Genomic DNA, 13,048 nt, shown 5'->3' with positions numbered 1-13,048 from the left:
GTGGAGGAATTGCCAGGATTGGAATTGTATTATTCCACACCAGGCAGAAAGTTTTAGGTTAATTCTAATCTTAAAAAGCCTTGTTTAGATTCAGAGCAAGTTGTTTAATACAAAATTCCAAAGGGTTATCATCAGTTTTGTATTTGTTATTCCTATAGCATCTGAAAAGAAACAGTAGTTTAATTAGAAACATTAGGCTGTCCTTTTCCATAATTATTAACAATATCACAGTAAATGAAAAGGGATACTGTGTCCTTAAGGAAACAAACAGCGTTAGTATCCAGAGTACAAATAAACTTACTTTAGCATCCTAAAACAAGACATGTCATGAAGCAGAAAAAAAGGCAGATAATAGTTAAGGCAGCAAACAAGTTATTTTTCAACTGCTTTCTAAATATTTATTAGAAAAAAACTGTCAGTAAAATACATAATTAAATGCCTTGAATCTTGCAAGTAACACCACAGCATTGTCTCTATCAACCCTGACTACGTAGCACAAAATGACCAAGCTTACAATCCTCATTCAGTTCATGTATCAGGTGATTTAGTACTGAAGGAACAAAATATGATATTTTAAAGGCAACTTCATTTGAAAGTCAGTCAGTGCTTGCTTGGAACAGGCCACCTCTGAGCACTTCAAGATGGCTTCCAAAATCCAGCAGCAAGTAAGAAATTGCAAGAAAAAGGCAAGTTAAAACTGGAAACAAGATATTCAGTGTATTTTATTTTTATATATACACACACACATATTTTATAGTGAGTTTTTTTCTCACTGATAGGATATTTAAATATTCTTAGAACTGCAGTGACCTTGATAAGGCCAGAGAGGATGGCAGGATTAAAGATTTGTATTTTAACACAAATCCCCCAAAAGGAGACACTGATTGAAGAAAAGGCTATGTGGCATTTTTAATACAACCTGTTGTATTTATATTCCAAATTACTTTGCTGCATTTGTTTAAGAGGAGATGTGCCTCCCTCATCCACCAACTTAAAGCATTTTACTCAAAAAAATTAATAATCCTACATTCTTAACTATAGCAACAGGACTCAGTATTCTAACAGAATATAAATTCTCAAGCATTTCAGGGTCTTGAAAATATTTGTAATAAAACAATTTTTCACAGTTTTAAATTGATTCGACAGCAGCAGACACAGTTACTCAGTGGTGAAACAGGATATTTACTAAATTACCTGAAAAAAAGTTGCTCAATAGCTATGAAGAAATACAGCGCACTGCTGCTACTATCTTCATAGCAGTTTAGTATTATTGTCTCCACTGCCAATTCAAAGTTGTAGGCTATTTTCAGTAGACATATACTTAAATAAAGATTAAATTTCTTCAAGTAAATTAAATTCATTGTTAGCCAATGACCTTGAAGCAATGTATTTCAGGGACATTGTCTTGACAGGCTACTTGTCCACAGATACCTCACCAGTAAAACTCAGAAAGATTTTAAGTTTTTAATACTACAGCAGTAACCTTCAGGCAGACATGCCTTCTTATATGCACATCTACAATATAATCTCAAAAGGAACACCTAAAGGCTAATGTCTTTTGCTAGAGGAATAATTTTATCAATTATGACTTTTAAGGAAAAAAGAATGAATTACACTATGTTTTGTTCACATTGTTTGTTTTAGGAAGTGTCAAACATTTCATCCAATTGTTATGGAAAACATTCTGCAGTATTATACACTACCTGCAGCTCAGAATCACCCAAGGCAAACAATGCAAATTTGAAATATATCACAACACAGATGAGGAAAAAAAGTCATTCACATGAGACAAAAGTGCATGCAATACTTTTATTTCAAACATGCCAGGAAAGCTAATTCATTACCTAGTCATTTAGAAGCAAGCAGCTGTATACAGATAACAAGAAAAACAGCATCTCATTACAGCTCAATGCACAGCATTTTAAGCCAACAGGCATGAAATAATGCAGGCTAAAGCAGCATTAACCAGACAGTCAAACACATTGTTAATGTCTTACACAAAAAAAGGCAAACTTGGAAATGGAAAATCTCTCTTATGATCTTGTTTTCTAAGATTTCAGAATGCTGCAAATCCAATCCAAATCTTTTGTCTAATCCCCTAAATCTCCCATTTCTATGTCAGTTTAACATTTGACAGGTAGTGCATTACCACATATAGTACATGGAACTAGCTGTTTGTGGTTAATCTCAGTAACCACCTCCTTGCTAACTACATGATTTATGCCTACACCAGAGCCATTTTAAAAAACGGCATTGGTTTTAGGTTACAAATTATTCTCTTCTACTAGACAAACAGAGGATGTAATACATGCCCTCTCACTCTGACCACACTTTTTAATTAAAAGGTACTTATCATATTCATCCTCATGGCAGCTCTCTGACATACAAGGTAGTCTGCACTTAAAACTGGAAATGCCAATTGAAGGACACATATTTCAAGTATGCTGTTAATGGACTTAAAAATCTTTCCAACCCTAACCATTTGTAAAGCAATGAACTTGTTCTCTCCTTCAGTAGCAGCAATAGTTTAACTCCTCACAAGAGTGTTTTGAACATTTAAATACAAATGTTGTAACTTCAGATTTACTTCAGTTGTTCTCTTTGTCCTAATCAATTCTGCCTTCCTCCTCTTTATAAGGTAAGCCACACTACCATGCCAGTCTCAGAAAAGGATACTGGTATGTGCATCTTTAAGATGCAAGGTCTGTGTAGAATTGTGTGTAACATCATTTAATACTTGTGTGTATCCACATTTCACATACTACTACTCCTTCACTAGTTTCTCTGTAAATATTAACTTCATCTACAGGTTTTAAGTGTATGTTTAAATACCACCACAACTTATTTGAAAGATAAGCACAGGTCAAGTAATGTTACAGTATAGTTATTGCAGTATATAGATGTTTAGCTCAGAAAATTCCACAGAATTTTTAAGCATAAGACTTCAAGCTTAGACACAATAAAAAAGTTAAACCATATGCCAACAAGCACAAGTTTTGTTGAAATGAGACATGTGAAGAGACAACACTGTAAAACAGAGGGGGGGGGGGGGGAAAGTACAACAGCAGGGAATGGTTGTGGTATTCTATTAGATTCAAGATGACTGGATTCACCAAGCTGATGATAATGTTCTGTCATGAGTAAGTCACAGGTCTATCTCCTCTGAAATTCTGCATGCATGATGAATGAAGCCATTTAGTACACTGGGACATTAAAGTATTCATGACGTGGCTACAAAAGAAACGTACATATTCTTATACATAATAGAAAGGTGGACAGATATGCAAGAAAACAAAGATTATCTCACTATTGTATCTCTGACATGAAAAGGACATTTGATACAGAAATACAATATTCTTATTTTTGACTACTGTAGACCTTGGGGGGGGGAGGTGTGCAAGAAGAACCATCATTTTACCTCCCCCCCTTACTTGCATGCTGGCTCCAACAACACACAGGACAACCTCACATCATGATTACTGTATTATGTAAGCTCGGAGTTTCTTCTCAGCCAAAAATTGTTTGAAGCTGAGATACTATTCCAGAGATGGACCACCCTATATTTGCTCCATTTTAGCCTCTTCAGTAGACATTGACTATTGGCTACTGTCAGAGAGAGGGCACTGGGCTAAGTGAACTTTTGGCATCACCTACCATATCTGCTCTGATAAGCACACACTGGTAACAGACCTCTAGAACATGGTGGTGAGCAGCACCATGCCAGGGCTGTACAGCAGCAGCATTACTTGCGACAAAAATTATCTATCAGAGTGCCTGTTTAAAAAAATGGTAGGTATCTGAGACACCTCTCACAGCAGGCAAAGTTTTCTTTGCTTTTGGATTATGCCGCTGAACTCAATACTCTCTTATATTACTAGCATGAACGTTAGTATACAAGCCATTGAAAGATGAGTTAGAAAGCAAGCAATACTCAGTTTTTTGTATTAAAATCAGTGCCATGAAGACAGATGTGGACATTTTTAATGGAGTAATACCAATTCAGGAGTATCAGCCTCATATATGCCCGTTCCACATCTTCTGGGAGGGGGCAAAAAAACCCAAAACAAAAAACCCACGCACAAAACACAACTCTCTGCATATTGGTTACCATCTTTTGTGATGTACCAATTAAAACCTTCAATCTATTTTAGTATCCTACCCCCAAAAATCCTACAACACAACTGAGACTTCTAAACCTAACAATTTCCTCTGTGCCATCTCAGTTTATTCACACATTCAAGCTTGTACATTTTTAAATTCTAATCTCCAATTACAAAAAAGCACAACAAAAATATCCTAGAAGCTTTACAGGATTATACTGCTTTTCACTACCAGTACTCTGAATGTTATTCTGTAGTAAAAATTATTCTGAACAAGCCAACTACAAATCCAGTAGTTATCAAACTAATAGCAGCTATAGCTCAGTGGCAGGTGCAAATAAGTTGTATGAAGTCTGCTGTGATTTTTGGTAGAATTCAAAAGAATTTGGTATACAATAGAGAATTACAAATGTGAATTTTAACTCTTAAAATCTCTCTTACTGCTTAACTCAAATGCCAGCCTACATTAAAAAAAAATGCTGAGGCATATTTCTAACTGGAAAAGGAATTGCATGATGGTGGTATACATACTAACCCCAAGGAGTAGAAGCTTTGACTAAAAAGAAAATACTAACTCTAGAACTTCTGGAGCCTCCACAGACAAAAAATTCCCAGAGGAGTACTTATGGAAAACTTCTGCTTTACTTAACACTGCTGGCATGATACAGATTCATGAAGACAACTGAAAAACAGGCATATTTTGTTACAATCTCAAATGCCCAAGTTTTACAGTTCTGTATTCTCAGTTTTTACCTGGACATGTATGTACACATGTGACTGATTCTCCTTCATCTTGAAAAACAAAGTCATGTCTTCCAGTGTTTCACCCTTGGAAACCTGGAGCCATCAAAGTTGGTGTCTTCACTGAAATGCCTGTCAAATCTCATAACAGATTTCTCAATTTTAGAACGGCTCTCTGGATGGAAAGGAGAGTGAGAGCAGCTCATTTTCTAGCACTCTTATGAGGTCAATTACCATTGACTGTTGCTGTGTTCAAAGATTATCCCAGGCTGCACACATTCTTTTGCACACTCTTTGGCCTGGAAGCGCTGACCATGTTCCCTTTTACAAAACTGGTATCAACAAGCAAGGACATGGAAGTGTTAATTTCATTTTTATCCACTTGTTACCTGTCAGTACTTTCCAAACTTCTACTCTCCCACACACTCCCAGGGTATTCCCCACCTTGTTCATATTTTCAATGGTTTATAACTTGAGGAATTAACTGTCTTTGATGTGAAAATCCTGGTACACAAAATCAGATGATTGACTCAAATTACTGTTATGGGATTAGTGTCTCATCTTGACAGAAATTTATTATCTACTGATAAAGCAAGATAGATTGCCAGATAACAATAGGAAGAAAGCGGTTATTTTGCTCCTGGCAGCTTTTTAGCTTACAGAACATGTAAACACCCCCTGCAACTAGACTAGCAATAAACTGACATTGCAGAGGTAAATCTAAAAGATTAAATGGAACACAACAGTAGCTGAGATATGAAGAGATAACAGCAATATTGTGAGATGGGAAACACTGCAGTTTCACTGAAACCTCTGTACCTCACTGAGGACATCCAAGACCATCACATACAGAGGGTCTGGCACTGTGAGCAGCCTGACAAACAACAGAAAGGAAAATAAAGTTTTGACAAATTATTTGTCATCACAGAACTACAGTATCTCAAAGCTCCAACTATGATTTGTTAAATTTTTCACTGCATTCCCTGCAACATTGTCTCCAGAGCAGTTAGCCTGCTGGTCTGAATACCAGAAAAGACAATTTGGGGGAGAGGACAGATATCAACTTCCACAATCAGTATCTAGACTACCTTGCCTTCCTTCTGTGGGACTCTGCAGACCTCAGACAACACTTGAGCCTGTGAAGCATGTCCTTAAGATAGCTAGCTACCTGGATCTAATGAGTTTATAAATGAGTTGACAGAGCAGCTAGGGAAAGAGGCAATGGTATCCTTACAGCACAATACAATGGCAAACTAACATGAAATACTACCTCTGAAAAATCATTACTTATTTAAAAATTTGCATGTAGATTGTTTATCTGACTTTAACACATAGATCTTAGATCCTAGTTTTGCCAAAGCAGTAATAGCTGTACAATACAAGCTGCACACTGCAATTCCACAATGTTTTAGAATCCATCTTTCTCAAACTGACATCTGTGTTTACAACTCATTTTAAAAAGCTAATAATACTCTTAAATTGTCAGCCTGTGTCATCAGATTTGTAAATTAGAAAAATGGTAGAGCTGATTTGAGTCAACAGAACTATTTAGCTAGCCCAACCCAACTGACATTTTTCTCAGTCAACTCTGTCATGACCCAACCTAATTAAAAGTCATAATCAAACTAAAGTTACAAGGGACTTCATTTAATCCAGTTCCCCAAACAGCATACCTGTAACATTCCTGAGAGATATTTCATCTGTTAAAGGCATCCAATGATGGAAACTTTTTAATGCCCCCCCCAGGCTATCTACTTCAATGCTTCATTATCATCACCACTAGAAAATTTGCGTAACATCTACTTTAAAATTTTCTTGCTCCAACTTAAGCTATTTCATGTCTGTAGTGGACAAGAAAACAGTCTCTTTCTTCAGGCAAGAGAGAAACAAGAAATGATTTATGCCTACACCAAACTGACTCAAGTTCAGTGTTCTGCAGTGCTGCCATTTACTGACATCACACAGCAGTGACATAGACTTCATGAATACTTGGCACACCTTCTTTTTCAGGGAAAGTTTGCTTACCTTTTTGTTTTAACTTCTTTCCCATCAAAACCAGCACAAAACCTATGAAGGCAAGCCATGTTAAACTGCAGACAAAAATTACAACTGCTACCTTTTGATAAACACTTGGCTTTTTTTTGCCCAGCATCTAAACAAACCCTAAGCTACAACAGACAAGAGGCAGGACCATGGAGCACACGGCAGTTTGGGAACAATTATACAGAAAAAGGCTATGGGGAAAAGAGAAGGAATGAGAGTTTGTTTAGAAACATGAAGTTCTTACAGCAGGAAGATATTAACATTTAACAAGCTCTTATTTAGCAATGCTTCAGAAGGAATTACTTTTACACCCTACTTCCAAATCTTTATTAGGAAGTATTTCCAATGAAAGGCTGGGTATTGGGTCTGGCTGAGATGCAGTTAATTCTCCCCATAGCAGCCCTCGTAGTGCTGTGCTCTGCATTAGTAGCCAGAAAGGTGTTGATAACACGCCAGTGTTTTGGCTACTGCTGAGCAGCACTGGCACAGCATCAAGGCTGTCTCTCCAACATTTTCACCCCCTTCAACGGCAGGCTGGGGCTGGGCAAGATCTTGGGAAGGGACATAGCCAGGACAGCTGACCTAAACCAACCAAACAGATATTGCATACCATATGACATCAGCTCAGCTATAAAAGCTAAGTAAAGGGAGACGGAAGGGGGGCATTTTCATCTTCCAGAGCAACCACTACATGTACTGAAGCCCTGCTTACCAGAAAATAGCTAGACATCATCTGCTGATGGGAAGTAGAGAATAACATCATTTGTTTTCCTTTGCTTTCATGTGCATGACCTGTGCTTTCACTTTATTAAACTGTCCTTATCTTGACCCACAAGCCTTTTGTTATGTTTTCTCTCCCCTATCCAGCTCCCAGCCAGGGTCAACCTACCACAGGTTGCTTTAGGAGATTGCTGCTGTTCACTTGCCTTTTCAGGGATTTCAAAATAGTAGAGTATCTGTTTCTCAATCTTTGGTTAGCTAACTATTCAGAAACTCCAATTACACAGTTATTGGGAAAATTCTACTTTACTTTCAAAGGAGAGCAAAGGGTTTTCTCACAGAGCCTAGAAACACCCATGAGGTCTTGAACACATTCAAAGACAAATATTAACTATGACGCTGTTCAAAACCAAAGAACAATCCTACATCAATGCCAACTACAAGTCAAGACCTTGTCTGCAGCGTCCTATACAGAGAGGATAAAAAAAGAAATCTTCAAGATTGGTGCAAATTAGTCAACACAATACTCAACTAGAGTCTGAAACAGCAACAGTCGTCATGCAAGCATTGTTCAGCAAAACATCCTAGCATTTGCACACACTTCAGGTCTAAAACATCACCTCAACAGACAAGAGCAGAAGGATATGACACAAGATCAGCAGTGGCCTGCCTCCCTCCCTGTCAAAAGCAGACTTTAAAATATCAGTGGAAACTTCATGTACTGTAACCAGATAATAGTGGGTGCTTTCTGCTTCTTAGTTGCTATTCTGATCCGCTGGATCAGAGGTGATAATCGCTCCATGAGGCAGTGCTTTATACCTGCCAATCAGTTGTTAAGCAGTGAGCTATGAAGAATTGACAGTCTAATCTTTAAGGGTAAGATGGTTCTAAGCATCCACTGTAGGGTCCACTTCCCCACCACAAAAACACAAATGCTATAAGCAAATACTACCGCTGAACACTTTTGTATTGTGAAGCTAGAGCCAAGATTATTACAAATCACCGAGTTCTCTATCACATAATCCCACAGTGTCTGTATGTTTGGCAGTTTGCCAAACTACACACATAAGGATTCATTAGTGTTTTCTTCCATTTTCTTCCAGCACTGCAGCTACAGGTTTGCATTACCTATTTCACTTTGCTTAAGGAACTGTTTCTTAAACTGCAGGGCTGTATCTCTGAAGGGATGACCAGAATATACTGCTGTAAGAAGCCATGTCACATCCAATATCATTCAGCTTCCATGGCAATGGCATTTAAGCATTCTTCTTCCTTCCTGTTTCTGCAGGATTTTGCCTTCTTATAGTTGTTTGGACGAATGTTTGCAGGGCCAAGTTGTAAACACGGAAAAGAAAAGCTGCTGACTATGTTTTTAAAGATGAGCAATTTAAATTGGATCTGTTTAAATGCATCTGAACTCCAGTTCTAGAATGGTCATACGAATATTTTCTCTGGCACAAAGGAAAGAGGCAGGGAAAGGACAGCCGAAAACTCTGTCAGCCAATACTGCTGCTGAAGCTCCCTGCCACACTCCTATGACTCAGGCCAACAGCAGGGGTGCAGCATAAAGACAGGTAAATTAGAACTTGCCTAACTATGCTAGCTGACTTGGGTGTTCACAGCAGACATGAATCAAGCCAAGATACATGGGGAACACTGGCTTTTTAACACTTAGATACACTAGGAGTTGTTAAAAAAACAAAATTTAAGTTACACTATTAGCGTTAGCAAAAGTCCTGGCTGCCACCAAAAGCAGCTGCCTTTTACTTCCCTTTTCAATGCCACTGCTTTCCTCCTCCTGGCACGTCCCTCATGCTCCCCTCTCAGATTTTACCTAACAAGCTAGGAGCCACATAATCACAGGGCAAGTGGATCAACAGAAGTGCCACCACAAAGGTAGCAGCAGGAATGGATCTGTCCTCAACAAGAGTCACTGTCAGCATGGTTTTAGGTGATGAGGAAACTGAACTCTGACTCAAGACCATGACTTCACCACCTGTAAACTCTTGATACAAAGCATACATTTATTCAGTAGAACTTGAGTGTACAATAAAAAGATTTCACCCTGTCTAGTTGTATACCACTTCGGTTTTTCAACATTATACAAGGCTTACCTTAAATTTAACCAAATTCTGTATGGAATAGACTACTGAATATGTGGCTTATTACACCTGCCATACAGCACCTGTAGAACTCAACACCCTAGTTTACAAGCAAATCTCTCTGAAACAGCCCTCAAAAAAACCAAATTCTACTCATTTAGTGCTTTTTTATGCTTGATAGAGTAACACAGATTAAGTAATTTGAAGCTGTATAACCTCTAAGTTAAATATCAGGTTAATCCAAGCACAGAAGCTGTACAAGTCAAACTCCTCCCCTTGCCCAAAGATAACCTTCTTTACCTCAGGAGATCTTTCTTTACCACAGATCATCTTCATTCCAATATACAATCTGCAGTTCCTTCCTGCAGGATATCCCCATCTCCTATGTGCAACCATCTATCTGTCCCTCTCCAGTCACCCCAGCAGATGCCATCCCCTTGTCTCCATATTCTGTGGAATCATGACAATCATGTAAATTAAGTTCTGTATACAGCAACTACTCCTTCACTCCTTCCAAGGAAGGGTACAGGCCAGGAATAAGCACCCCATGAGCATGTGAAAATGCCACTGTGTTTAAATTCATGGGGACAAAGCACATTTCTTCAACTAAAACTGTGCCCATACATAGAATTCATCAGGGACATACTGTAGACAAGTAAACCAGAGTCACACAGAATTCTCTAAGCCTGAGCTTACATGTTCCAGAATTGGTCTTCGTAGCCATCTAAGACAACAAAAAAGATTAAGACTCCTAAGTAAAAGCTCTATGCTTAGCATCGGTCCCAAACAATATAAATACTTTTAAAGTTTTAATCACAAGGAAACTTTTATAATCACAGTATTAATACTAACCTCACCATAAGAATTATACTCTTCGTACATGAACTTATGATGAAGAGGAGAGAAAAAGCAATAAACATGGGGAAAAAACTGTGGGAAAAAATCAAGCTTGAGCATTTAGGTTTTCTTATTCTTGTTTTAGAATATGTCCAAACTAATATAAAAAAATTTATTTTGAACAAATTACTTGTTGGCTGCCCTAATTCTACAGGTCCAATACACAAGCAGGCTATTAGCTACTCCCCACTCCAACACAGATCAACAGCTGTACCATATACTAGGTAACTTTCAAATGGTAAAAAAGCCCATACACCAACAATGAATTTGATTTTGAACATGTTACAAAATATTTGTCTATTATAATAATTTTCTTTTGTCTGGAAACTAAATCCTGATATTTATAAAGCTACATATGAAATTAGATCTATTACTGCAGTTCCACATTACAAAAGCCAATTTATTTACTGAACTACTTTGATATCATGATATCAAGTAAGCAGTGGACTAAAGTTTTCTCCAGCAAATCATTTTCATGTGCATTTTAAACTTGTCTTACGTAAAATAAAATCTTACCTTTATTAGTAGGACTGCCACAATGTATTCCACTTATGCTTTGGACAAAAATATGTTGCAATGCACTATATATGCAAATAAGCTTTGTTCTGTCATGCAGCATCCGGCACTTGATATACAGTCAATTGCAGCAGCACCCAGTCTTTTTAGGGCCCATTTTCTTTGCACAGCAGGTGTAAACAGCTCATTTTCCAGTAAATACATGTTTACATGGGTTGATTGTAAGTAAACAAAGCCAAACATCTGTTTAGTTATTAGTTTTGGTATCCATTTCTCTAACTTGCATTATCCCACTTAATTATCAACACCAAAGAAAGCCAGTAGAAGTCAGACACTTCAGGTTGATGCGGTTAGTACAAAAAAGGAAAATAAAAAGGAACACTCAAAGCACTCTTCAAAGACCATCATGCAAGTGTTGCAGAAAGTTAAGCCCATCACCCATTTTGTGTTTACCCTTGCAAGGACTTAATTACACGTGCAGCAGTCTTTGCATAGCACCCATTTAATCCATGCCACCAAAATGGTAAACTTGGTAGTTACCAATCATTTAGATGGGGGTCAAACAGGCTAATGCCTTAGATTGCTCTTAATCATAAGATATCCTCAGACAAACCTCCCCAGTCTTCATTCTGGCTCTACAAACACAAAATCAAGCAGCAGTGAAAATGTAATACCAACTACTTAAAAAACCAACCAAACAAAAACAATCCCAACATCTGCCCAATTATTTACAGCTTATTTCCATTTAAAACAAGAGTTAGAAAATATTCTAAACTATATACAAAAGTAAATTCAGTTATTTCACTCAAATGTGTTTCAGCTATTGTTCTTAAGTTAATACAATTTTATTAGGTCCTACTAAGAGCCCACTGTTAAGAAAGCAAACAGAAATGCATCAGTAAAAAAACATCTGTTAAGACCTCAAGTAGATGCATTAAAAAACCTTGTAAGTTTATTTTTCATTTCTTAACAAGATAAAGGATATTAGTACCTTAAAAAAATAAGTTTGAGAGCTGTTTAAAAAGCTTCACCTGTGCTTGAAGGAGTATTAACTGAAAGATTTTTTTTTAAAAGAGAACTTAAGAACAATTTTTCATTATTATAACAGATTGAGAGCATAACAGAATAGGATGCTACCAAATTTACATATATTTAATTCGGCAACTAAGTTTCACACAGTATTATTAGTAACATTGATATTAAAGTAAGGCTTGTTCCCTGAAAGGAAATAAGAGTTTCATTCAACTTATCTACCTACCATCCCTGAAGTAATTTAAACAATTTAATTCAAGAGCTATGTAATCGTATTTACTATTAAGTCATCATTATTACTTGCTGAGCTGTATGTGATAGGCCAGTCATCTTCATGTAGTAATGCTTGGTGCAAAAGTTGAACATTTTTACTTTAAATGATCTGTTAATCAAACATACTTAGATTTCTCAAAGAATTGTGAACAGTAGGTCTTCTCAAACTTTTTTTTTGCCTTTTTAAAATCAAATTCTCAGCATAAGATTTTAAAATAGATACACTTTTAACGCATCTTGATATCCAGCACCAGAACTGCTACTGTTGCTAGACAGCTTGGCAACAAACAACATAGCTTCTCCCTTAAAAATAATAAATAAAAGCTCCAAAACACATACCAGCAATGTTCCTGACATTTGTACAACACACAGATAAGACCACAAAGAAATGAGAATCTAAAAACCCAACACAATGGGATGTCTCCTGGGGGAGTTCATATTCTTTTCACCTACTATTCTGTGGCACTCTAAAACCATCTTCACAGGTAGTGAGAATTTTAGGAAAGGATAGTAGCACTGCAACATGACACATCATCTCAGACAACTGTCAGACACCAGAGTAAAAATGGAATTTTCTCCTCACTATCTCAAGGTCCAAACATTAACATTGGTCTTTTCAGCATT

The 13,048-nt window shown here is 37.1% G+C and overlaps 1 protein-coding gene across 3 annotated transcripts in view; it reads right to left on the bottom strand.

Annotated features, from left to right (window-relative positions):
- AP1S2 (adaptor-related protein complex 1, sigma 2 subunit) overlaps positions 1–13,048 on the bottom strand; it is a 31,999-nt gene that overhangs the window by 1,283 nt on the left and 17,668 nt on the right. The window contains exon 4 of one of the 3 annotated variants that reach the window (XM_010581522.1): positions 2,199–3,231. The exons of 1 other annotated variant lie outside the window; for it this stretch is intronic. In XM_010581522.1, the coding sequence (XP_010579824.1) occupies positions 3,196–3,231 (36 nt within the window). In that variant the 3' untranslated portion in view covers positions 2,199–3,195. Of the gene's footprint in view, positions 1–2,198; positions 3,232–11,560; positions 11,755–13,048 lie in introns of those variants that run through there. One more of the 3 variants, XM_010581521.1, reaches the window with a different exon arrangement.

This window comes from Haliaeetus leucocephalus, unplaced genomic scaffold (genome assembly GCF_000737465.1).
Source record: "Haliaeetus leucocephalus isolate CR32 unplaced genomic scaffold, Haliaeetus_leucocephalus-4.0 Scaffold795, whole genome shotgun sequence".
NCBI classification, from domain to species: Eukaryota; Metazoa; Chordata; class Aves; order Accipitriformes; family Accipitridae; genus Haliaeetus; species Haliaeetus leucocephalus.
The sequence above is the reverse complement of the archived record's forward strand: the minus strand, read 5'-3'. Positions and strand labels throughout refer to the sequence as shown.